At 38.3% G+C, this 27,171-nt stretch overlaps 1 protein-coding gene across 2 annotated transcripts in view; it reads left to right on the top strand.

The window, feature by feature from the left end:
• The window catches only part of NEBL (nebulette), a 252,668-nt gene that overhangs the window by 48,942 nt on the left and 176,555 nt on the right, over positions 1–27,171 (top strand). For both annotated transcript variants that reach the window (XM_040076124.2, XM_040076114.2), the window contains exon 3: positions 25,985–26,069. In XM_040076124.2, the coding sequence (XP_039932058.1) occupies positions 25,985–26,069 (85 nt within the window). The remainder of the gene's footprint in view (positions 1–25,984; positions 26,070–27,171) is intronic.

Here is a 27,171-nt window from a genome sequence, read left to right as displayed (position 1 = left end):
CCGATCAGGGAGAAGCAGGAGGGGAACAGAGTTAGGCTACATTTCAGTGTGGGGGATGGGCACTGCTGGGCAAGGACAGATAGAAAAGAACATTACAAATCCGATGAAATATAAACCCAATTAATGCATTACAACAGCAGCAACCTCTCCTTTCCCCCCACCCGGGAGCCGATGGAATCCGGCCAGGCCTCAGGCCAGCTCCCATCCCCCAAAAAGGGGGGAGCAGCAGGCCCAGCTCGATGTTACCTGTCTCTCTCCAGCCAAAGGAAATCAGGAAAAGGACCCACCCCCAGGAAATCAAGGGGTTTTTTATGGTACTTCCCAAAGTTGCAGTCAACAATTTTCAGTGGTCGGAACAGATGCCAATATTCCAACTAACCCTCTGATAGGTCCCTGTCTCTTCTAAAGCAATTCTCAGGTCCTGACCTGGAGAATTATTCTACATTCTTCTATAACTAAAAAACCAAACTGTACTAACCCATGACACCCCTGCTATCAGAATTTACCTTTGATAGAGTACACTACAGTGAGTTTTAAGAATTGGGTTCCCAAGGCCAGGATTCTGTCAGCTGCCCAGGCACTGTTGTTTCCTATACAAAAATGAGCTAATACTTGAATTGAATAAAAGCCTACCTTTATTTAAAAAACTTTAAAAAGTTATGCATAATACTTGCCTTTGATGGCAAAATACAGTCTTGTCTTTTGTGAACCAGGAAGACCAATGAAAATCATTAAAATGACTGAGAGTGGACAGATAGGTAAAACCAGAGTATTGGGTTTTTTTTTCAATTAAAGTTTTGTTGTAATTTTGCATATATCTAGATAATGTGTTAAATTCTCTGAGTAGTTTGAGCCTATGGAAAATTTAAAATTGTAATGGTAACCTTTTTATTTTTAAACTAATGATATCAAAAGAAGCCCACTGGGAAAATAACATTTTCATGGCATGGCATTGTAAGATGGACACAGAAAAAAAGAGTTTCTGTTAGAGAGAGTACTGTTGTGCTTTGATGGAACTTGGGGAGAAACTCAGGGAGCAAATAAGCTGGTGACCTGTTCCAAAGGTATAATGTTCTGGAACTGTGTTGTTTCTATCTCTTGCTCTTCTAAGGGAGTGTTACAGTAGTTCTGAAAGGAAGCCGCTAAATACTTCTCAGTTCCTTCCATAGCTGTACTTAGTAGATGATCTTTTCCACAAACACTAATGTAATACTGTTCAGCGCTTTGAATAGCAGAGCAGGAAAGTAAAATTAAACTTTATCATGAAGTGCTTGGAAGAGTTAAACTGATGCCAGGATTTAATGCCACATTTATTATCTATTGCATTATACAGCATTACTTTGTACTGCAGTTTATCCTTGCTGTTTGAGGCACTGAGTGTTTGTGCTGATGATTCTCATGGCCAGCTTTTACTCTTGCAGTTTTTGAGCACAACAACAGTATCTAATCTAAGAATATTGTCTTCAGAAGCACAGAAACCCCCTCTGCAGCAGAATTTTGGTGCAGTTTGGTATAAAGAGTAGTCCCCTCCTGCATTTTTCCCCTTACTCTCCAGCTGGCTGCGAAGTCTCACAACACCAAGAACCTGTATTGCAGAGACTGTGGCAATGAGAGCAGCCTGCTCTCACCCATGTGATTGTCATGTCCCACAGCTTGGCCCTCTCCCTCATCTCTTCAGACCTTTCCTGGAGCTGGGGCTCGAGGTGCCATTCATTCTGGCCTCTCACTCGTGCCATTTCTTAGACTGTATGCTGCTACTCAGGTCACAAGAGAGAAGAGCTCAGTTAGGAACTCAGTGCTCAGGTGCAGAAGGACAACCAGCCTCAGAATTTTCATTCCATCCTCTAGTCTTCACTTTAAGGAATGCCCTCTCATTCCACCCTTGCTACAGCTGCGGAAGGGATAGGTTGTCAGGGTTAGTGCTGGTGGGGGGTGCCGTAGAGTCTCAGTCACTGAAGGATTTGAAGAAACACTGTTTGTCAGAAACAGGCTGGATGGTAGTTCTGAAGCAAGAGATGAGCCAGGCAGTATCTTGAGCTTTCTTCAAAGCCCCTGTTTCAGGATGTTGTCAATAGTCAGTGACTATACTACTTATCAAAGTCAGATTTACACTGTAATCCTTTTGAAAAGAAACTGCTTTGCTAAGAATTAAAAAGACTGTCTAGACACTATTTTTAATGATCTTTCTCCCTTGCAGCTTTTAAATTTTCAAACATGTATTTTATATTTTACTGCACTACAGACAACCTGACATGAAAGGAGAAATTTAACTTCCTTCCTCCTCTTCCTCCCCTTCCTCCCCTTCCTTGCCTGCCTTCCTTCTCTCCCTCCCTCCCTCGTAAGGGGAAGTAAGAGAATTAAGACAGTGGTTGGTGTGGAAGAAGACTGTGAATTCAAGGGGTATTGGAGAGAAAGTTGTGGTTGAGAAACAGCCTGTTTACAGGAAGAATTATACTTACTGAGCATCCTGATCCATGCTCCTTTTAAAAGTGTACTTTTGCTAATTCCTTGGAAGGCCACACATGCACACAGCCTCAAACACCTTAACTGGCTTCTCATTCACACACTTAAAATGGGCTTTTCATTAGTCCAAATAATGACTTGCAGGCACAGGTTTTATTCCAGCTCTTCTTTTACTGCTGTCAGCTTCTTCCCGTTCCAAAGCATTGAGATAGTCTGGTATTAAGGGCATGAAAATTAGGTCATATGCTGTAATTTATTGAGCCGATCTTATATTTTCTTCTTTTTAAAATTTGTCTTTTTACTGTCCTGTTAGTAGCAGAACATTATTTTTTCCCCTTGTCTTTCAAAAGACATCTTTGGTTTGGGGACCTCTGACTACTCCCTGACAGATTAGATCATGACAGTAATTGGAAGTTTTGGGCAGAATGGACATTTGCTTGTGTAAATTGTGTAGAGAGAGGGAGGAAAAAGGGCCAAAGATGAAGATGTTTTATTTGCCACGAGGAAGTGGCTGCTGCCTGGGGAGAAAATCCTGGATGGAATTCCAGTAATGTGTTTAGAAGGCAGGGAAAAAACCCCAACAGCCTAGGTAATGATTCCCAAAACAAAATCAGATGTCACAAGCTCTAGGTGACCAGAAGCTGGCAGCATCAAGGATGATTTGATTGCTTGTTGTTGATTGTGATTCAGAATTTTTGGGAAAATGTCCTGCCATTCTAGATGGCACTCTCATAAGATCTTCTCATAAACAGATTAGAAAAATACTCCCAAGAGCTCTTCCACAGTTAGAACATGATAGACAACTTCACAGAGGTGTATTCTGTGGATATAGTCAAGTATTTTCAACTGAAGAAACAAAAAAAAATTCTAGACTTCAGCCATAAAAATGAAATTGAAACTGTAGCGACTATCAAACAATCTGACGCTAACCCAGATATTTTTCAAGCTTGATAACAAACAGTGCGGTGTTTGTGCAAGTACTATGAACCTACAAATAGATGAATTTCAGTTAGTTTTGAATTTCAAGCATGTTACAGTAGGACTTTTCAATACCTCAGGAACTGAGACTTCATGGCTATTTTGCATATTAGAATAGAATAATGTATTATTAGAAAAATTGGTTCATTCTCTGTGATCTGACTCTAGGAATGTAAGAGAAATACTTCTGTCCCTGATAAATGTTTCTCATTTTATCAGACTTACAGTCAACAGAAAAGGGGTTTATCAGAGAAAAGCACATGGAAACTAACAGAAGTGTTTAAAAAACCTGTAAGATACTGCATGGAATGCATGATAAGGCCTCCCTGTTTTTTGTACAGGAAGCAATCATTGTCCTGAAAAGTTTCTTTGCAGTTCTTATTTTTTTAAGAATAGCTTTATAGTCACTTATATTTGTATAAAAATAAATATTTGGAAAACTTTTGCCAGAAAAGTGACAAAAGATAAATATTGATTAGTATTTTGATTTATAAAAAACATCTGGATAAATAGAGATTTCTAAGATTTTTATTTTTTTAAGCCAGAGTTCTTTCAGGCAAGGGAGGAAACAAATATGTTACATGTACAGTAGGCCTTTGCTTTCTTGTGGTGAAGACTGTTATTTTCCCAAGTGTAGGAAGTGGTATAGATTTTTCCAGATCAGGCACATATGTTGTATTGCGTTCAATTTGAAGCCAAAATAATATTGTGCAGCAGCATTCTTTGCTAAAATGCAAGCATAGGTGATAAGATCCAGTGATTATTGCTTAGAAAGGAGTGTCAAGACTCATTAATATCTCATTCAGGTTCAGTAACTGTTGGACTTCCCAGGCGTGCTCATACCAATTGCTATTGACCTGAACTCCTGTTTTTGCTGAAGGTCAGGAATAGTTTGTTGCAACAAAAACCTTGTTTGTTTTTCTCTCCCTGATGTAGAAATCTGAGCTAACAAACTCAGTTTTATACCACCTTGCAAGTATTTGTATTAATAATACATGAACCCTGAGGTAATTGTTGCACTAAACCCCATGAATCGAAATGCAGTGCCCTTCTGTAGTTGCTTAATAATTGTTTCTGGGAAGGTGTGTTCCATTTAGTGCCTTTTTGGGCCTTCTTCATTTGAGGCATCTTTGTTGTGAAAAGTTTATAGAACACATTAGCATTTTATATAATCAAGATTAGTCAATTTAAAAATATCACGACTCCTAATAACAGTAATATTTCCATTTACTCTGTGTGTTATAACTCTGCAGCTAGACTGTCAATAGCTATAAAAAGGAAATTCTCACTTCTTAATGTATTTTTTTAAAATTGCCATTTAACAGCAATGCTCTAAAGTTTACTATCATACTTGAACAAAAATAACTGAGTGAAGTGGAGACATAAATATTTTTTTTGTATTTAGTATATTTTTCACAAGTGAAATATAAATATCATTAGTGCCTAGGAATAGAGGAATCTTGAGTAGGCTGAGGCTGGGGGAAGCTCCTCTATCTGCTGTACTTCAGTAACCTATATGCACATGGAAATGCTGGTCTATTCTTTCTCTATACTCTTCATTGTCTCCAGCAATTTAGTGAAACTCAGGGTGAGAATAGTTTCAGGTTTCTTTCCACAGTATAGTTATTTGCTTTGTTCTCAATGGTTATGAAGATTATCGCATTAACTAAATGTCAGTGCTCTCAGTTCAAGGTTTCAAAGAGGGGAAAAAAGTATGTGCAGAGAGACTGGATAGGATAAATGATGGCCTGATGACAGTGCAAGAGGAAATGGAATAGTACTTTGCAATGTTTTGGCATTATATTCTCAATAAATAGTACTATTTGCTGGGAAGTTCTCAAAAAACTGAGTGGTATCTCTTTACTGGTGTGAGCCACTGCCTTCCAAAAGGTTCTGTGGAGGGAGTGGTGATGGGTTCTGGCTTTTTTTTTCCTGCTGAATCTACCTTTTATACAGAGTAGTATCTTAGCTCTTAGAGAATAAAATGGGTCACCATTTAGATGTGCCTGTCTGTCTCCATTGATGTGTAGAGGTCGCCTTGTTGGTTACTGAAATGAGATTGATAATTTAAGTTCCATGCTGATTGTGAAAAACTGAGTGCAGTCTGTTATTTTTTTTTTGGAGGAAAGTCTGATTTTTGTCACCTTACAACTCACCTATCCTCTCCTGTTTTAGAACACTGACACACCTTACTGTACCATTCGTGACGTACAGTCAGGAGATGCACTTGGGCCTTGAAAACTCCTGGAACAAGGAGCCCAAGTAAAACTATTGCTAGAAAATTCTTCAGCTGAAACTTGACCCAATGTCAGATTTTTGGTTAGAGATGACAAAGAGGGAAACAAATCATAAAAAGCCATTAAGACTTCTTACATACCTGTGTACTTGGAAAATGAGGAGCATCTTTGGGTGAAACAACTTCTGTGTTGACCTTAATTTTTTCAACACTTGTATGTTGTTATGCCTTTATCAAATTTGATAGTGAAATCAGTAAGAAGTTTGCAAAATCCATGCAGTATTTTTGGGTGGAGCATAAATTCCTGAGGCTGTATTACAGATGGAGACTGTCTCCAAAACCAAAATATGCACTGGCAGCATTTTACTAACATAGGGCCATACATTTTTACTGAGGTGTTTGTGTAATGTGTTCAGGTTTGTTCATTTTAGTTTATGTCCTATCTGTAATTTTGCCATGGTTCACATAGCAGTAGGCAGTGTGCTGACTTCCAGGCTGGCCAGGACGCTGTCTTTTTGACTGGAGGCTGCAGACAGTCCCTTGAGTGGATCGATTTATCACAGATCTCATCCGCAAAGCCCATTAAGCTTTCATTGAGGAAAGCATAAGTAGTGCATATGCTTTAAGATGGTCCTTGTTCAAACACAGCTATTGGTGATTAGATGTCAGCATTGGGGATCTGTCAGCAAAATTTTGCATAGTTGTTAGCTGTAACAATATGAGTTGTTTCTTTTGGTTGACCTTAAAAAGTGTTAGTGATTTTTTCCATATAGTGATATCTGGGCAGTAGACTGTACCCATGCAGCTAACCCATCATGTGATGCATTCTCTGGAAAACAGAGAGCCCAAGCTCCAGCTCAGCAACACACTGACAGCACCTATTTACTGTGGGGGCAGAACATCACTGTATTTGCAATTGGCTTCACACCTCTCAGAGAGGATAATAATTTATCATCAAAGTAACAGTCGAAAAGTAAAAGAACAACCACTACCCACCTTGCCCCCCCACCAAACAAAACCTCGGTTGCATATTAATTTCCTGTCTTTTTGTGTAGCTGCTGTCCAGTGAACCACCAGTCAATAGCCATAGTCCATATTCTGACTCCTATTGGGTTATTGCCTGAAGATCAGCCTGTGACAATTTTTCTTATTTCATTTTTCTTTTTCTTTGTCTTTTCATGCTGAGCCAACAGTCATGTTAACAATGACATGCTTTCTTCTAGCTACTGCTTCAGCATTGTTATTTGTTAAAGATGATTGTGCCTTCCTCTATGTTTTCTTCCCTGCAAGTTTTTCTGATGCAGTTGTGAGGGAGTAATTTACCCTGCTGTGCAGTTCCTGTATTTGTGATTTCTAACCTAATCAATATCTTGAGAGATTGAAAAAAAAATTTGCAGGTTCTGGATGGTAGGCCTACAGAATGCTGAGTCATTTTCCCCAAACGGCAATAAAACATCACTTTTTAATTTCATCTGCCTTTTTATCTCACTAATTTTCTCTTTTCTGTCTTTTTGCTTCTGTATGTTTCTTTATGAAACTGTGTGTGTGTCTGTATTTGAATTTCTTGGCCTGGCTGCCCTTGCCTGCTTTATTTTTTTCCCCCACTTTTTTGTTACAGATTTCTATGGTGACACTGTGTGCTACTGGTGAAGTTGCCTTTCCCTGCTGCTAGCTTTTGTAGGTTTACTGTTGTTTACCTGCAGACATCAGGCTGTTTATCCAGAACTCTGAGGTGTGGTTAAAAAAAGGACGAAAGTGGTAGCAAAGCCTTTGCAGAGCAGGGAATCATGACCTTTCTTAGGGTGTACCTCACTAAAAAATGCAGACAGAGCAAGTTTGCAATTCCACACAGGTTTTTTTGAGGATCTTTGAATAAAAATCCTCTTGTTTCTGTTATCTTCTAAATGGGAAGTTCTTTACATCTCACTTAATGCACTTGAATTATAAAGGACACTCCACATTCCTGAGACTCAGCTAAGAAGGACTCAGTGGGTAGCTCTTCAATTGCATAGAAACGTCTTGGGTCTGGTTCTGTTTGTTTTAAATATCTTTAAGCTAAATCAAATACAAAATGTAACCCTTGAACACCATATGGATTCATGATGTTTTTGAGAAGAATTAGGAGGGATACGAGATTCATAAATCAGGGAGTGGTTCCCATTGATCTGTAAGTGTATTCTCTTCCCTAATGACAGAGCTAGATAATCATGTTCAGATCTCCTGACATTTCAGGGCAGACTGTATTGTAGAAAGCATAAGAGACCTGCTTGTACTTTGAGTGCATTTCATGCTATGTTTCTAAAAGACTGACCTGTCCTCTTTTCTTTGGGACAGAGATAGCATTGTGGGGTTTCTCTTTGTCTAGCAAGGTTTTGACCCATTTTCCCTCTCTTTCTGTCACTGTCAGCTATTAAAATAATGGCAGGAAAGAAAATAGTTTATGCCTTATTCTCCAGCTACTCTCTTCCATTTCCCTCTGTTATGAAACATTTTTGAGACTCTGCTTTTCTTCAACTTCTTCCTCTCTCTTTTTTTTTTTTTTTTTTTCCTGAGAAAAACTGAGTACTGTGTCACAGAGCTGCCTTTTCCCCATCAATATTTCCTTGCATGCTCTCAATTCAGATTGTTCTGCCTCTCAGGGAGAAGTTAGTGTTCTAATCCAAGTGAAACCTTTTTTAAAAACAGACAAAGATCAAATTGAACTGATCAACTCAAATGAAAGAAAATGGAAAGCACAAATCTGCTTTAATTCAAAGCCTGTACCTAAGGCTAATATGGATTAGGTCACATTTGGCAAGAGTGTGTATCTCTGAGTTGCTTCTATTAACTGGGTCCATGTTCTCAGACTTGCTGGAAAAATAAATAGAAAAGTAATTGGTGGAACCTAAAGTTACAACATCGACCAAAGACAGAAGATAACATTGTGTTTGCTGTTCTGGCTGCATATGCAGGTTTAACATTTGAAATTGTTTTTAAAATAATGCTGTTGCATCAGTTCAAAGCAGAGTATAAATTTCAATTGAAAGACTAATTGTTTTAACTGGTCACCCTTTCAGTCTTTGAATTATTGCATATTTCTAATACTTTGCCTTTTGCTTGCACCTTGGGTCTGTTACAGAGAATAAATAAGGTTCTGTACACATATCTGTTGTTTTAGTCTGTTAGACTTGGGTATAATGAGGTTGTTTTTAGGCCATACTGTACAGGTGGGACTGCAGTGAGAAATCTTAATAGGCTTTCCCCACCTTAAGCCAAGTCCTGTTAGCAGGATAGAAAGCTATGGATGGGAAGCTACGCTACGTTCCCATTGAAGTGTTTCTCAGAGCTATTTGGAGCTGTGTTGTGGTCACATACAGCAGACTGTCCCCTTTCATGTGCTGACCCAATTGTTCGCTGTCTTTCTGTTCCAGTGACAGCCCCTACTGCTTGTGTGCATCAAGAACAGCTGCTGCTTACCCTGGGTAACCTTTGCTTCCTTCAAAGACAGTTGTGGCTAGAGTGCTTTTGGACTGATGAGGGTCTCAGTGGAGTATTTTGTAGTAGATGTATGTGCATGTGTTTAACACAACACAGCACAGTAGAAAGGAATGTGCTTTAAACAAGGTCATTCAGTATAAGGGTAATGGAGACATGTGAGACTATTTAGTTACTGTAGCCTGGGAAAACAGAAAAAATGGCCATTACCTTATGAAGGACATTGTAAATTTTTCCTGTATGCCATATTTTGTGCCCAGTCCAGGTTTTTACTGGCCCATTTCTGTGCATTGACAAGGTTCCTGCTGAGGGCTACTGAACTGGAGCATGATGAGAGTACTCTGTACCATATTTACTGAACTTGTTTTTATTATGCCAAATCTATTTTATTGAACTTAATTTTATCCATGAGGCTTAAAGCACATGCTTATACATGTGATTCATGTATAAATTATCACTGCTTACCTCATGTCAAGACAGTTGAGTTGTTGATATCTCCTTACTTCTGCACCCAGTTCCTCGTGGTTAGCCTGGTTATTGCATGTCTTTCTTTGACTATAATGAAACTCAGGGAAAACCAAGTCGAGGGCTGCTGCTCTGGCACAGTCTATTTTCTATTCTGGCACCTATTTCCTTTTCTAGTGTGCTGGGGTACAGTGCAAGCAGGTGCACTATCTTCATGTAGTTCAAGAGGGAAATAAGACTCAGATTTTTACCAAGTATCTAAAGTTCTGCTGGGCATGGACCCCACTATCTTCAGTGTAAGAGCCCGCCTGTTCAAAGATGTCTCTACAGAGCCTTAGAAATATGAGTGGCTGCTATCTTAGGATCATGTGATGATTCAGACTGAAGGAACCTCAGCAGGTCTGCTCAAAAGAGAGTCAGCTGTGACAATTCGGATCTTGAAAACATCCAACAGTGGAGCCTGTATAACTTCTTTAGGTAATCTTTTCCACTAGTTGACTGTCCTTATGGTAGAAGAGTTTCTTATATCAAGTCTGAACCCCTCTTTTTTCAATTTGTGTTCACTGACTATTGTGTTCCCATAAGGCACCACTGTGAAAAGCCTGGCTTCCTATATTTGATGCTCCTTGCAGAATCAATTTTTCTTTTTCTTTTTCTTTTTCTTTTTCTTTTTCTTTTCCTTTTCCTTTTCCTTTTCCTTTTCCTTTTCCTTTTCCTTTTCCTTTTCCTTTTCCTTTTCCTTTTCCTTTTCCTTTTCCTTTCCTTTTCTTTCCTTTTCCTTTTCCTTTTCCTTTTCCTTTTCCTTTTCCTTTTCCTTTTCCTTTTCCTTTTCCTCTCCCTTTTCCTTTTCTTTCCTTTCCTTTCCTTTCCTTTCCTTTCCTTTCCTTTCCTTTCCTTTCCTTTCCTTTCCTTTCCTTTTCCTTTCCTTTTCCTTTCCTTTTCCTTCCCTTTCCTTCCCTTTCCCTTTCCCTTTCCTTCCCTTTCCCTTTCCCTTTCCCTTTCCCTTTCCCTTTCCCTTTCCCTTTCCCTTTCCTTCCCTTTCCCTTTCCCTTTGCCCTTCCCCTTCCCCTTCCCTTCCCCTTCCCCTTCCCTTTCCCCTTTTCCCCTTTTCCCCTTTTCCCCTTTCCCTTCCCCTTTTCCCTTTTTCCCTTCCCCTTTTCCCCCCTTCCTTCCCCCTTCCTTCCCCTTCCTTTCTTTCTAACTCCTTGCAGGTGTTGGAATGTTGCTGTTGGGTTGTTTCAAAGCCTCATCCACAGGCTGAACAAGCCATGATTCTTTAGTCTGTTCTCATGGGGCAGGTCTCAGCCAGTTGACCATCTTGATAGCCTTCTCTGATCTCACTCTGATTTATTGATCTTCCTGGTATTGCAAGCCCAGTGCTGGTTGCTGGATTGTAGATATGGCCTAATGAGTGCTAGACAGAGGGGGATAGCTGCTTCCCTTGATCTGCTAGCTCTGTTCCTGTTCCTGCAGCCCAGGCATCCTCCTGTGCAAAAGGAAGCTATGTTGCCCACGCAGGGCATGAGCAGAGAGAGGCTTAAGGCTATCTAACATAACAAGAGTGTCTTAAACTGCAGCTGGCATTATCATGCAAGTAGCAGGAGACAGATGGTTGAGCCTTCTCTAGTAGCAATCAGTATGTCACCATGGTGTGTCTCTTTCAGGCTCCAACTGTTGTCAGGCTGGTGGTGGAGTCACCTCTGGTGGGACATATGCAAGGCTATCATTGTATACAGCACCATGTAGAGAGAACTGTACACTGAAGAGCCTTTGTGCAAGAATTATTGTTGGAAACAGAACTCTCTTCTGGCATGTGAGAGTCCTTGTTCATTTATTGCTTCCTTCCCAACACTTTCCGCCAAGAACCAATAAGCAGAATTTTAGGGGCGGAGATTTGAGAGGAGGTCAGTAATAAAAGAGACAAGAAGTGAAATACACTAAGACAGTGAGCCTTGTTTCCCTGGCCAGCTGCAGTGCTGACCCTTGGGAAAATTTTGCCTTCATCCCACTACTGGTTTTACTTTGATTATGAATGTTTGCAGCTGTCCTTTCCTCATTTACCTTACTTAGCAATTGTCAGCTTCGGGGATAAAAAAAGAAGTTACCTGATCTGTGTATGAGAGTTCTCAGTAGCAGGCAATTTACCATTAAGGAAAATAATAGTAATGATAAGAAACTAATGACCATAATAAAATTTGAATGTTTAAATATTAAATATATGTGTCTTTTTCTTTCTTATTTAATCCACTACTAGAAAAAAAGGGTCAAATAGGGCAAGTCGAGGGAAGTCATCTTTTACCTCTGCTCAGCTCTGGTGGAGATCTGCAGTGGAGTACTGAAACATACTGGAGTGAAGCAAAGGGCCACACAGATGAACTTGAAGTTGACTTTCCAATTTGAGAGTGATTGAACACTTGACACAGGTTGTCCAGAGTGTGTCTGTCCTTGTAGATACTCGTAAGGGCATGGTCTCAAGCAACCTGCTCTAGTTGTCTGTGCTTTGGCAATTTTCAGAGGTCACTTCTAGCCTCAACTTTTCTCTGGTTCTCTGATTTAGAAGCAAAGGTGCAAGAAGCTTTGGAAAAGCCACACAGAAGAACACACCTTCTTAAAATGTTGGAGCAGAAGTTGTTGAAGTTTCTTCCTGCAGAGTGCAGGGGGTGGGAGTCCAGTGGTGTAGGAACTCCAACTCAGACTCCTTTGTTTTATCTGTATTAGCAAATTAGAGATATATACATAGAGATATGTATGAAACTCATGGTTAAATTGCTGAAATGCTGACAAGCACAATAACTTTAGCCTGTGTTTGTCCTCTCTCCCAGCCAGTTCCTAGGTATGGCTCTGGAGCCGACTTCTGCTCCACTCAGGCACTTTGGATGTGGCAACCCTGTTTTGGACAGTAGGGGAGTTGAGCAGTAGCAGCCAGCCTCACTACCAGAGAGCGTGGCTAGATGTTTTTAATTTGCTAGCACCAATGTAAAAGTCTGAGTGCCTGGAACCTGAAGACTACCTGAAGAAATGTCTTTTGCTACAGCTCTAGCTTCTATGCTTTTAGGCTTGTGGATCAACTGGATTTTCAGGGCAGGACCTCATCAATCTTATATTATTGATAGGGAGCCATGAGATAGACACTGTCTGAGCCAGAAACTCCCAGAGATTGAGGTCCAAGTATCAGCCTAATTTATTAAAAATTCAAGAACCTTAAAAGACACAAGATGACATTAACAGGGATATTAAAAGACTTGGGGGAAAAAAGGAGCTTAAAAGACATAAAAGTGTTTGCATGGGGAAGGTATATATTTTAAATTCTGAATATCAAAAATAACTATGCTCTGTTGTTCCATTTTATTACTTATTAAACCAGAAATTAAACAGCTCTGCTGACACTAATCTCTCTACATATTCTTTCTAATATATCCAGTTTCTCATTAAAATGGAACATGTAGTTTTTCAGCAGTGAGCAAAGCACAACTTTTGTATTTTTAAGAACTTTGACAAAACCAGGTTAATTCAGTAAACCCTCAGACTTTCTTCCACTCGTCCTCCCCCCAGATATCTTTTTGCTCCATAGAATTTCTGTCTTGTAAAAATAGTTTGTTTTTTCAGGTACTTATTTTGGACTTCACCATAGCCTTTTAGACTCCACCATTTAGATTTCAGTGAAACTGGGAATGTTCACTGAGTCCTCAGTGTGGCCAGCTCATTCAGATATTTAACTTTTCACTTGAATAACATGCTTAGCAAACTTGGGCTATGGTGCGCAGAGGATTTTCTTTTTTTGATTTTGTTGACCAGTGCAGTGCTCCACAGATGACTTAGCTTTCTCAAGTGAGGTCTTCCTACTCCTGAGTAGAGTAGAAGTGACAATGCTCAACACCTTGGATATCTCAGTTTTGATAGAAAGGTGGACAGACGTCTGTCAGTCAGAGGCTCTCGTGTGCTGGTGCAGGAGGACAGACAGATGAAGGAGCCTGGCAAAACAGCTCTTTTGCAGACTTGAGCGATGTGTTTTAAGATTTAAATCTGTTCTGAGTTTTTTCAGTTTTAAGCAGATACTCAAGAGTTGCTTTAAGCATTTGGAAATGCTCTGGTTTGAATATAGAAAATGTTTTATTTTGTGCACTTGTTCTTGTGTTGAAAGCTATTTATGGTAGGAACTCTATGCTCCTGTCTGGTAGTATACTTCCACAGTATAAATATCCATATGAAACTCCCAGGAGTAATCTCAGTAATCTCAGGCAAGGAAATACAATTACATATCCAAGAGACATGTGCAGCACAGTTCAGTTTTGACAAAAGGCTTATGGTTTGTTCAACTTTAAAATACTGTTTTGTTTTTTTTTTTCCTGAACTATCACAAAATATAGTTTTTGTAAACTAAAATATCTTTTTAGTGTAAGTTTCAACAGGTCTGTAGAGGAAGCAATGTGCTCTACCAGTGATTTCATGTGACTTGGCTGGCACTCAGGGAATGTTAGACCCTGAACTGCTTCAGAGGCTCCAGGCTTCTTCCTCACTGACTTGCAGGAAATTGATGAAAACATACTTTTCATTTCTATGAACAGGCAGGCTTGACTGGATCATTGCATGCATAGATTATTATAAATCTGTAGGAAACAAAAATAATCTAACTCCCAGTGGAAAGCTTTGTGATTCTATGGAAATTGAATTGAAGTTACTTATAAATAATGAAATAATGAATGGATGTCTTCTTCATTCATTTTTTAAAAACCATTATTTAATTTTTCCATTTTCATAATACTTTATTAGTAATAATTTGTGTGTAATTGTAATAAAATTTAGCAACAACATCACTAGCACTGTAGTGAAATAGCATGTTTTGGATAAAAAGTGGTTTTTGGGTCAAAATGTAAATTACCAGCTGAAATATATTACAGCAATTTAAAGGAATTTCTGTGGTCTTGAAACCTTGATTTATTGACTTGTTAAGATGATAGTTTAATGGTTTTACTGTCTGTTATGCTAGCAAAGATCTGGTACTGATCATGCCCTAACAGGGTAAATAATAGTTTTTGATCCATAAGACCAGTTTTAGGTATTCACGTGCAAGCTTCAGTTGTGAACTTCAACATAGCAGCTACAAATAATTTTGAAACATGATTTTAAAGAGTTAAGATTTTAGCTAAGAGTTAGAAGCAATTTATATTGATCAAAATGTAAGTTAGATTAGTAAATGGTTAATGATTATTAGATGCCCAAGCTAGAGCTAACTGCTATATTAAGTGAACTGTCATAAGAACAGATTGAAAACACTAAGAACAATGGCCAACACCTGGACTTGGTATCAATCAATCACGAAGCAGGGGACCTTGGATTGTGCCAGAGGGTCACAGAGACCTGATGAAGACTCTCCTGACTTCATCCTATGAGACCACTGTCCCAATTCGAGACCACCGACCCAATTCAAGAGAAGAATTGCGCACGCATGAAGGACTAATAGCCTCATTTTAATACAGGGCAGGGATGGGAGGTGCTGGGGTTATGCATATGTATTGTAGGTAAGGTCTTGGAAAATAAATAGAGAGCAAAGAGCCTTGTTTGGGGTGGCCACGCCTTTCGGAGATGACTCCCGTGCCGCCCGCCGGTGAATAAACATACCACTTTCTAACTTTAAAGGGTTAGAGGGTCTTTGTCCGTGACTATATTGGTTTTCAATGACTCAGTTTGCTTTGCATTTCCTGTCATCTCTATCTGTTACTCAAAGTTTTATTCTGAATGGATTTTGTTGCCCTGTGAGGGCTCTGGCCATGGAGGATCTGGCTGATGGGTTTGCAGAAATGTAGTAATAGGTGTAGAAGGGGCTCAGACAGTGACATCTGACAAATCTGTGGCCTGCAGTATTTAGGAATAAAAAGGAAAAGTAGGAGAAATTTCACTTTTTTTTTTTTTCCCCCAATGTTACGAATACCTTCTCAGGCCTTCTGTGTTCCTGTGGTGTAAATGCTATTTAATGACTAAGCTGTGTGATCTGAAGCATGAGCTTGTCCTTTCATCTTACGCATATCACTTGTCTTTCCACTATTTGTTCAGTGACTTCCTTTCTTCTCCATCTATCCCATAATTCACCTTTTTGCATTTGATCTGGCAGTGTGATAATGTATCTGCTCTGACATGCTGAGCTTTAACATACCTCATGGTAATAGCTTTTTCTCTGCATTTTGCTGTAGTTAAAGTACTTGGTTTATGCTTTGGGCAGGCTAGTTCTGTAAATTGGCTTAGGAATTGCTTGCATTCCCCTTATATATGATGGTGTTTGTGCCTGTTTTACATCCTAAAGGATTAATTTGTTAGGATATCAGCAGCCATTCATCAGCTGCTCTCTCCCAAGTGGGGAGATGAAAAACATTTCTTTGCCTTTTGACCTGAAGTTGTTGAAAGGCAGATCTTCAGCCTAAAAGAATGAAAAGTTTGGGAGATGTTATTGAGTTCTGCTTGTTTGCAGAGAAGCTGTGGATGCCGTGTCCCTGAAAGTGTTCAAGGCCAGGTTGTGGCCTTGAGCAACTTGATCTAATGAGTGGTGACCTGATCTAATGAGGGGGGTTGGACTAGATGATCTTTATGGTCTCCTTTAGCCCAAGCCTTCCCATGCTTTTACGATTCTATGGTTTGAATAACTTTCCCTGTGGAAACTTGTGGAAACCATTTGGGCGACATGCAGTGCAGTTGCTTCCATTTCTGGAACAGTATTTGGGTGGAATTTAGGGTCTACGTCCAAGAAAGTGATGAGAAAGCTTGTGCTTTATGAATTACATAAAGCTTGGTCATTTGCCTAAGTCTTTAATTGAAAATACTAAGAGCCATGACAGAAACCCCTGTACTTTAACAGGAACATACCCGGTAGTATTGTTTGAAGCAGGGAGAAAAGACAGAAAGCAAAGAGGAGAGAGGACAGTCTTTGTAACAACACTGATGGAGCAACTGCACCTGGTTCTAGACAAAATAATTAACAGTCCATGAGGAGCTGAGAGCATAATATATGCAGAAGTTCTGTTGGTGTTTGCAGGGTATTAGTGAAAATATGACGTGGTTGTTGGTTTTTCATGTTAAATACATAAAAAGGAGTCTGTGGTTTGATTGACATATGCAGGCCTTAGAATTTGGAACTTCTGTGAAATATGACATCCTATGCCACATCATGAGGGGCCTGTGATGGGTTATATAGAACAGTGTTAAATTAAATTGGTAATCCATTGACTTCTGCCAAGGATTTACATTAAAAATTATAGTGTGTGCTTTTGCACCCTTGTACCATTTCATCAGAACAAGCCAAAGAGGTTCTACTGACAGTATTCTTCGTTTGTGAGCAAAAGCTGAATGTATCATTTCCATATGCAAATTTCCATATGCATATGCCTATGAAATTGTTTTACACTATACTAGCATAAAATATCTTTTATAAACCAAATAAACTTTTCTTTTTCTATCAATACAAAGTCTGTAGAAATAGATACATTAAAAGAGAGACATTTTATAAAACTGCACAGTTCACATAGCTGTTTAGATTTTACAGTATATGAATAAACAACTAGTAAAATTTTCTCTTGACAAAAAAGCAGCCTTTGTTTCCTCTAGCATACATGTAAACATAACTACTTAATGTACTTTTTTTTTATTCTAGCTTGGAGCTGCGATGATGGCAGCATTTTACAGGACAAACACTTAATATACTTTACAGTTAAAAAGGCATTTTTAACTGTATTTGCCATGTCTTGAATGACACCTTTGGAATTCAGAAGCACCAATGAATTGTCTGATGAAGCTTGGCTCTCTAGATTTGCTACAGAAATGAAGAAAAGCATAAAGATTAAAAGCTAGAAAACTTACATGGAAAAGTTAAGAAGTAGAAAACATGGAAGCTAGGAACTAGTCCGTATTTAGCTTCCCAGGTTTTGGCTTATATCTTCAGTTTTAGGAGAGCACAACAGCTGAACTCCAGTTTCATTACAGCTATGATCCAGTGCTATATGGCCTAACACATTTTGAATGAATGAATGCATGAATAGAAGCTTCAGTTTTTAGTAGCAAATATTCATTCTTGCAGTCAATACTCCCTTGGAAGAAGAAGACTTGGTACAAGCAGTGAGCAGTGGCTAATCACTCGTTCTTGATTTCTGATGTTATTTTAATAGATTTTTGGCATAAAAAATTTTAGAGTTAAACATCTCCCGTGTGTTGTATTTCTTGCACTTGAAAAGCTGCAGAGAAAAAAGCATTATTAGGATAGATGCAAGTTTTACATCTCTTTTGTTTGTGGCTGGTCCTTGTATCTGAAGCCATATATTTGGATGTCCATTTAGATGTCCTATTTAAATCCCCATACTGAGTGCTACCAATTACCTAGGAGCAATGACAACTGTATAATTTAGTGTTGTGCTGCTTGAGATACCGATATGTTGAACATAGAATAAATAACAAGAAAATTTAGGAATTTTGTAAGAAAAATTGCCATTGCTGTATGCATGAATTATACCTCTTTCTGACATCCTTAAAAAGGACAGCATGACATTTATGGGGTAAATTATGGGTCATACTGTGTATTTCTTTACTCTGCTAGATCAGCTGCTGCAAATTGAGAAATGAAGTTAGTGAGAAATTCAGCTTCAGTCTGTGTTTTTCCTGCTCATATTCATGTTCTTTTGTCTTCTGGATATTTTGGAAGAAATAATAGTCCCAGTAGCTGGAAAAAAAATACTTTGGAAATATTGAATCATCAACCTTTTGTTACACCACTGGTGTTTACAAAGTTAAGAAAACTTCTGTGGAGTTTTCTGTGTCGAAGTGATGTATAAGCCTGGATGAGCTCTGGGTGGGCTCACTGGGTGATATCCTGGGATCAGTCTAGCAGTGACAAATGTTAATATGTATGTGCGTCTTTGGCAGATTTTGCTTTTATTTTTAGTCAGATTTTTGTTTATCGTTTTGTTTTGCTGCAGTTGCTTCTTCCTTTCAAGTTTCTCTGAACTTTCTGTGCATCTTTTGTGTGTTCTTCTCCAGCAGCGGTTCTCACTTTTTGATCTGTTGTCAATACCTGTTAGTGTGCTGCCAATAGATTTCTGCACAGCTCCAGGCTACGCTGTAGTTCTTGGTCTGCTGCTGCCTAATTTTCTTTTCCCAAGCACTGGAGTCCCATAGCTGAGAAATAGGTAAATTATTGAAAGGGTGAGTGCCTGGCTCCACTGAAAATTCTCACAGTTCTGCTTTTGAAATCTGTGATGCTTGAATTTTACTCTTTTTGATCTTTTTGCTGAATCTGGATGCTACTTGGCTGAGATCTGTATTATAACAGTTCTTTGTATTATATGGTAAGATACGAACTGTGTCCTGCTGTATTTTTTCCAAATCTTTAAAATTAAAATGTTTTGACCTAAATTTTTTAAGAAGCAAGGCTTGCCTGTCTCCTTAACAATGTGTCCTTCTACGTATAATAAATATCAAATTGCAAAAGAGAGAAGAAAAATGTAAGAAATGAAGAAAAAGCTAACATCACCTGAGGGCTGGGGTATTTTTTAGTTCTGAGGCAGTTATTGAGAGGAAGCTGGAAGACAGCACTCCTTGGTGGTTAGAGCATGTGCCCAGCTGCCGGTGTGACACTGATGGTGTTGGCCTAGTGGCACTTGGCTTTCCATCTTCACCAAGCTGGCTAAAAGCAGTTTTCAGAGGAGCTACTTGAAATCAAAATGTCAATAAGGGAGCATTTCAAATTCAGACCACCTATGTATCTATGTATTTGGAATAGGTTTCTTAGTCATTTGATACTGTAAATACAAAGCAATTTAATGTTGTGACCTCTATGCTTTTTCTCTAAAACTTAGCCAATACTGGCCACATGACTAATGTTAATTCTTTTGGATACATGCTGTGAGAAAGTTGGAAATTTACAAGATTTTACTATTTTCAAAAATTAACTGGCCTTTAAAATTCTAAAATAAGCTACTGCAGTTCCAGATCTTCTATCTAGACCTGTTTTCCATAGCTGTCTCTTCTGCCAGTGATTAAAAGATTACTGTGCAATCTTTTAATCTCTGTTCTTTGGGCTTCCTCAGTGTATGACATACATTTGCAGAGCTAACTGCTCTGCTAGTTTGGTACAGTAGAATTTATGAGTGACATTTCAATGGTGAGAGTCATGAAATTTGGAATTAGAGTTGGCTACTCAATTTTTAAACTGTTTTATCTAAAATATAAACTTTTTTTTCCTCCTCTCCCCCCCCCCCCCCCCCCCAGTTATTAGTTCATTTTTTTCAGGATCTAATAGAGAACGGTAAGGCACTAACATGTGTCTGGGGGCCAGATAGACTCAAAATATTTAATGTGGTCCCTTAGCTTAAATTTTGAAGGGAGCCCCAGAAATGGGTCTCTAGTTGTGTATCAAGTGCCAGTCTGATAGCACAGTGCACAATGTGTAACATGTGCCTGGTTTTATGGGATATGTGGACTTTCACTCACTCCAGGAGCAAGGATGTTATGGTTTACCTCAACAAACAAGGGGAATATCCTTACTTTTTAAAATGGCTCTTATTGCTTGCTCAATCTCCTGCAAATCAGTACAAACTCATCACTCTAGGGGATTTTTCTCATGAAAAAGGAACTTGCATTTTGCTAGCATATGGGAGGAACTTCCTCTTTTACTTGAACTAAGAAGTAGAGAAGAAATTGAATATTTGAAAAGTTCCTCTCAAAACAGAAGGCAAAGATTGAAAAATGTTTTCCAAAGCAAGCTAATTGCAGCCAGAGTTCTTCATTCAGGTAGCCAAAGAGAATGCCATCTTCAGATAATTTCTGGAGAATTGTGGTGTGTTTCTTGTTCACTTGATTGCCCAAGTGCTGCCATACCAAAGCTGTCCTATCCACTAGTTACATTATTCCTATTACAAAAGCCTTTATAATTGCATGAAAATGAGTGATCTCGCATAGAAAGCTCAAAACAAAAGAGAAAACCCAGAGAAATCCCTCCTGGAGCTTCAGAGCTGCAAATGCAACTGAGCACGAATTTCAAATCAAGTAGTCAGCTGTGGGCAAGATTTCCCTCCTGCTGGTTCTTTCTCTGCTGTTGTGCATCTTACATGTCTTTCTATGAATGACATGGTTTGAAGGTGAGAAGACAAAAGCAGTCCTGTGTCTCTTCAAACTGCCAGTTTAAACACTCCCTATTCATGCACAGCTAAATGCACAACTTGTCACCTTTACCCTGGAAAAATGATTTTGTTATGTGTCTTCTATATGAGACTTAATTGGAGATCTGTGTTTCTCCTCTCTGTTTTTGTGCTGTTTGTTTGTGTGGGCTCAGATCACATTTACCAGATTGGGCCCTTGCAGGTCTGAGATGGAACTTCCCTACCTGTCCATCATTTGTGAGCTTGGGTTACATCCAGACTGTTAGTTCATTATTCACTGTTTAATTTGACTTTGCAATTTTTGCATACACTGTACAGAAGTGCTAGTTTTAAAAGCATAACTGACTTTTATATTTTTCCATAATTCTTGTAAGATTGGTTGAATTTTATAATATTGTCTTGCAGGTTTATTTTTTTTGAATGTAAATTACTGCAAGTGAAAGTAAGTTTTTTTTTTCCCCCTTCACTTTTAAACCTCCTTCTCTTTTAGAGATTGTTTAAATTAGAAGAACAGTCATTTCAGACAAAACTTAGGAGAGGAGTGATAGCCTAATGCCAGTGATGGCAAGTGTTATTATGAAAAGATGTGATGGAGCTGTCCCTCTGCTTGGGAAAATAATTTTTATTTGTATATTTTATACTTGTTCTCTGGTTAAAAAACGTAAGAAATTTATTGTTGTGGGCAAATATGGAAAAGGTATTTTAGGGGAGTCATAACTCCATGGAAATCTAGTAACTCTGACAAGGGTTATAATTCTGTAACTGAACAGTAACAGTTAATTTACGGTTATAAAACACACACACAAATCTATTAATAATTTGTAAATGTTGGTTAAGTCAGAGTGAGGTATGAGGAAGGTAATTCTAGTAGATGCTTGAATTTATCTCAATCTTTGAATCTGACCTTTTACAGAAGAGACAAAGCTGAATCTTCATCCCATTGTCTCTCAGAACATTTTTCTTTCCTTTTGTTGGATTGAGAGCATGGAAAAGCTGATGACAACTTTACAGCCAAAAAACTATTTTGGAAAATTTCTATGTTTAGTCATTGGAAAATTTCTATGTTTAGTCATTGGAAAAGCTAGGTAATTTTCAGGTGCTTTCCTGAGTTCTTTGAGGCTTTACTTATCCTGTTTTCAAATATTGTAAGTGAAGGAGTTTCCTCATAAGCAGCAAGAGATTGAGTTGTGGTTTGATTTATTAATCAAGCTGTGCAGCTTAGGCAGGCAACACAGTAACCCACAGCAGAGACACTATAGTGTGTATCCTGATTTGTTCTGGAACTTCTTGTATATATCTTTATACAGGATTAATCCTAATAGAATTAGTGTGGTAAGACATATTGCTAAGCAGACTTAGACAACTAACAAAGACTTAAAACAAACAAAAAAAATCCTTTGGACATTGCTATTAAATAGCTGACATGACATCAACCTCCTTAACCAATTCCTGGCTCTTTCCCAGACATCATCTTGGACAAAAGGGAAACTGAGCAATGGATTACCAGGGACCACTGTCAGCTTTTTGAATTAAAGGCTGTTGCCATCCAGTTACTTATCCTTATTCAGAAAATTTTGATGAAATGTGGTATAGCTCTAAACTGATAGTTAAAAAAGCAGATTAATGAATTTTAACACTCGTTTTCAGCCTTTTATTTCAGACAACATATCCAATGGCACAATGTATTTTTGATAATTTTCACATAATTGAATAACTTAAATACTGGTAATTATCCTGAAGACATGGTATCAGTAAGCTTAAAACAAATGGGGAAAGCTGAACATAGGATTTAAATTTAACACTAGTCTTTTTAATGCATTTTGGGGTAGTATTTCCATAAATTAGAAGGGATGTGTCTAAATCCATGTCTTTCTGGTTTGAAATACCATGTGAGTGGTTTCATAAATCAGTGGCAGTTAAAATGACAACCCATAGCAGAATGCACTGCTAATTTAATTTTGCTAAATGATTCTTATTTTAACCACTGTAATACATTTTGGTAAATGGTTTAGATGATCAGTTTAAAGAGCAATTTAAAATTCAGCAGTTTTGTTCACTTGTCATGTGTATTGTTTTCTTCCATGGTCAAGTGTAAATACTTTTCACTGATAAAATCCATTTACATGGTATTTTCAAGCATATTAAAGTACTGCTTCCTCAAGACTGAGCATACCTTGTTTACTTGAAGAATGGAGCTAGTGCTTCTAAAATAAATAATGATCTTAGATACATTGGCTCTCAAGTGTTTTGCTGGGAATGTTAAAATATGTTTGAGCTTCAAAATACTAATTGTGGAAGAAAGCATTTCTTTTACAAATGATCAGAAGTAATAGCTGGTGAATGATAGAGACAAGGTGTATGTGTTTTATGCTTCAGGATAGAGAGGTTTGATTTGAGAACCTGGGTTTGCAGTTATATGCTGTTCCTAACAGGGTCCCTGGGGGCTGTGGCTGAGACACTTACCTCAGTGCTGTGCACACAATTCCCAAGGGGACCAGGCAAAAAGCCTCATCTAAGCTGGCTGCACTCTGTGTTCTCCATGTTAAAAAGGATGAATATATGTGATTACTGTGATTATTCTACCAGGGTCATGATATGGTAAACATGGTGTAAAGAAAGGCAATCAGAGTTTATGTTTTCAGCATTTAATATGTGCATAATGCAATATTTTAACTGTGTGTGTGGCAGATTACATTTTTTTAGGGACAGGGATTTTGTTGTCTACAGGAGCTATCCATGGATATCTCACGGCTGCTATATGAAAGGCTGCTATGCTTTAAAGTGTGAATTGTGCACCATTACGACAATCTTCCTTGGGCATCAGCAAGCCCTGGCTGTGAGGTGGCTTGTTGCCTTCCCCATCTGCTCATTGCTTCTTTCCAAAAAGGGCTTATGACCCTCATTGTGGCCAGTCTGGCATTTGTTTTTTTGCCTCTATACAGAAGAATGAAGCGTGAAATAGAAAAAAATAAAATGAAGGGGGGGGGAAAAAAAAAAAAAAAAAAAAAAAAAAAAAAAAAAAAAAAAAAAAAAAGAAGAAGCAGCCCTTCTGGAAGTATCTTCCTTGTCCCAAGATATCACACAATGTTGACACCATCTGCCTCATGCAAAGCCTAGTTCTGCCTCCCTGTGTATTGCTGGAGCTGTGGCTAAGCCGTTCTGCTGGCTGGTGTTGGCTGCCTCTGAGGGAGTGGTGGTCGGGCAGCCCTGGTTTGAAAAGGAGGGAAGATGCAGCAGAAGTATGCAAAACTCAATGCTCTCTCTGGCCAAAGCTCCATCTTGGGTGGGACTTTGGGAGGACTTGGCTGTAACTCCAAAAGAATAGTCTGAAAGGTGTCATGCCTAGAAATTTTGTTTTCTAGTTTTCAGTGACACGAGATCTCTGAGACAAGTGGCTGACATAATGGGTGGGAGTGTGTCTCACCATAAACTTAAAGTACCATAGTTTGTCTATCTGCTAGTACACAGTCTGGGATAGTTCTTACATTTCTGTGAGGAAAAACTTTTTTTCATCAAGGTGTTTAATTTTTTGCTCTTTCTATGCAGTTATTGGCCATTGAGAGCCTGAAATTCCTAGGTTGTCCTGTATTTCTCCTGTTTTCCCTGTGTAAAGACGCCATAAATGAGGGGATGTTCCACAGCCTCTTCTTGCAGGAGTGTACTCTGTTGTTCTGCGGTGTAGGAGTCTGGCAATGCAAGATGTCATCTGATGGGGGCAATCAGGCCTGGAGCAGTCAACTATATGAAGTTCAGGCAGCTGAACTGTTGAAAATGATTTTTCATCAGTTATTGATTTTGCATTTCTGAGTGGCAAACATTCAGCTTTTGGATAAAACCAGAAATACTTCTTAATTTTTATGCTTGTTTTATTTTCTCAGATTTTTTTTTTTTTTTTTTTTTTAACTGAAACCATGCACATCATGGAAATAGTACTTGTACACAGAAAATTTTCTAACAAAATACAATTTTGGAACAAAATACATATCATGTTTACACAGAACAGAAATTTTATGATGAAACCATAGCAACAACATACAACTAGCTGCTGAAAGAACACATTAGAGATGGCCTGGAGTTTGAACATGGACATTTTTAATACTGTATATCCTCTGTCTTCAGACGCTTACTGCTTTCTCTTTCTGTGGAACCTACGCTGCAAATGTTATTGTGTCCCTAACACTGTGCCTGTTGTCTTGAACTCTGAAATGTTGGAGGCACAAATGGGGGAGCTCGCAGACATGGGAAGCCGTGAATGGTAACTGAAGACATGAATGCCTCACATGGTAGAAAAGTGAATATTTCGGTTCCAGACTGAAGATGATGGAAAGTATTTAGTAAGAGTCAGTCTCCTCATAGAGTTTCTGGCTCATAATAATATATCTATTTTGGGATGTGCTGTTTCATTTTGTTATTTGCTTCTTTTTGTGTTCTTTCCTGTAATGGAACTTCCTGTTTGATGGCAAAATTGTGAGATAAATCCATGAAAATTAGTAAATATGGTTCTGTAAATGAGTAGAATTTGACTGCTACAGTTCACAGAATCACAAAATGATTAGGATTGGAAGAGATCACCAAAGGCCATCTAGTCCAACCTCCCTGCTCAAGCAGACTCCCCTAGAGCAAGTTAACATAAAATGCCAAAGCAAAGAGTAGGAATGTATTGTAAAGATGTAAAATTTCAAATGGAAAGAGAGATGCCTGATAGATTGCAGTTCTGAGACACCACAGCCTTTGGTACTGGACATTGCAGCACTGTATTGACATATTTACTGTTAAAGCATTTGACTTTCATCTACCCAGAAAGTACCTGCCTTGATCCTTCTGGTTCCTACCTAAAGAATTAAACACCCTGTGGTACCCAGCTGTGCTCCCTTATGTGGCATCGATTTCTGTAAAACAATTTAATTTTAAGGGCTTTTAGTTTAGTCTTTGTCCAGCACATGACTATACCAAGACAATGCAGTTAAGCATAGTTTAGATCACCCAGCTGAAGGCAGATTTTGGCTGATTGGTCTTTGAAGTTAGTGGGCAGGATTAATGGGTGGGATTTAGACTCATTACAGAAACTCCTTTTTGTTGTTTCTGTAAGGCATGTCTGACACAATATTTTTAGATACTTCTAATTCATAGCAAACTATGAAAGAATTCTGTGCACAGTATGAAAGAGCACTGGGATGCATTTGACTTTCTAGAATGTGCAAATATTTACTGTGTGGCTTTGTGCTTCTTTTAGACATTACCCAAAGCAGTCCTTCACTACGGTGGCTGATACGCCAGAAAATCTTCGCCTGAAGCAACAAAGTGAATTGCAAAGTCAGGTGAGTAAAACAACTCTTTTGTCTTCTTAATATTAGATGGTCAGTCCACTTCATTATAGTTGTTCAAAGTAGTAGTAGTATTTCTGGGTGCATACATAGTAGCACTGCAGTATAATTTTAAAAAAATACTTGTAAGTTATTATAATACTGCAAAACTCAAGGTTTTATTTCTGTTCTCACTTATACTAGTTACCATACCATTATAAGTCCATTGACATCACTGGAATCCTTAATTTTCAACAGTACATTAAGCATCTAAATAGTTTTTAATGTTCAAAGTGATATAGCTTAACTCAAAAGGTTCATTTTCCTTCAATGAACTACTATTGTTAGCTTACATTAAGCTTAAAACAGAGTGAGATTAACAAACAACGAATTTGTCATTAGGCGATATTTAGAAGCCTTTAATATTTCCTAACAGTGAACTGAATAATCAGTTTATGGATCTCTTATGGTGTCTGTCAACTAATATATGAAGCAGTCTGTAAGCTAGTTGTGATAAACACATTTTTAATCAAAACTTATGTAGATTAATAAGAAATAAATTTAAATTAGAATTCGAAGGGGAAAACAGGAGAAGAAAATGGCAAAGAAGACTTGGGTGACCCAAATACCATGTTGGCTATCTACCATAATATTGATATTAATTTGTGTTTATCTGAAAAGCCCTCTTCTCCTCCATTCTCAAGTATCATTTTATACTGTTTTAATTTATGTAGCGCTGGAAGTTGTCCTGTGTAAGACAATTGATAATATTTGATTGCACTTTATATTATGAAAATGCATTATTTAAAAAAATCTATTGTGTTTTAACTGGGATCTCTCATTATGAATTCATAGCTATTGTTGTCATACAAAACTGTAGCAAAAAAGAGAGAGTGGACACCAAGACCTTTCTTTTTTGGGAAGGCCCTATACCTTGATGGGTAAAATTGAAGGAGTGCTAAATAGAAAGGGTAGCACATATTGCATGGTGTACAGTCTTAAAAATTCTTTACCTTCTGCCATTATGGTTATTGATTATAGAACTTAGAGAAATAATTTCATGCTGAAATTCTGCCATCTAGAAAGAGGAGAGTTCATGGACTCTGTTTTCTCTTGA

The sequence above is a fragment of the Hirundo rustica genome, chromosome 1 (assembly GCF_015227805.2).
Source record: "Hirundo rustica isolate bHirRus1 chromosome 1, bHirRus1.pri.v3, whole genome shotgun sequence".
In the NCBI taxonomy this organism is placed as follows: domain Eukaryota; kingdom Metazoa; phylum Chordata; class Aves; order Passeriformes; family Hirundinidae; genus Hirundo; species Hirundo rustica.
The sequence above is the reverse complement of the archived record's forward strand: the minus strand, read 5'-3'. Positions and strand labels throughout refer to the sequence as shown.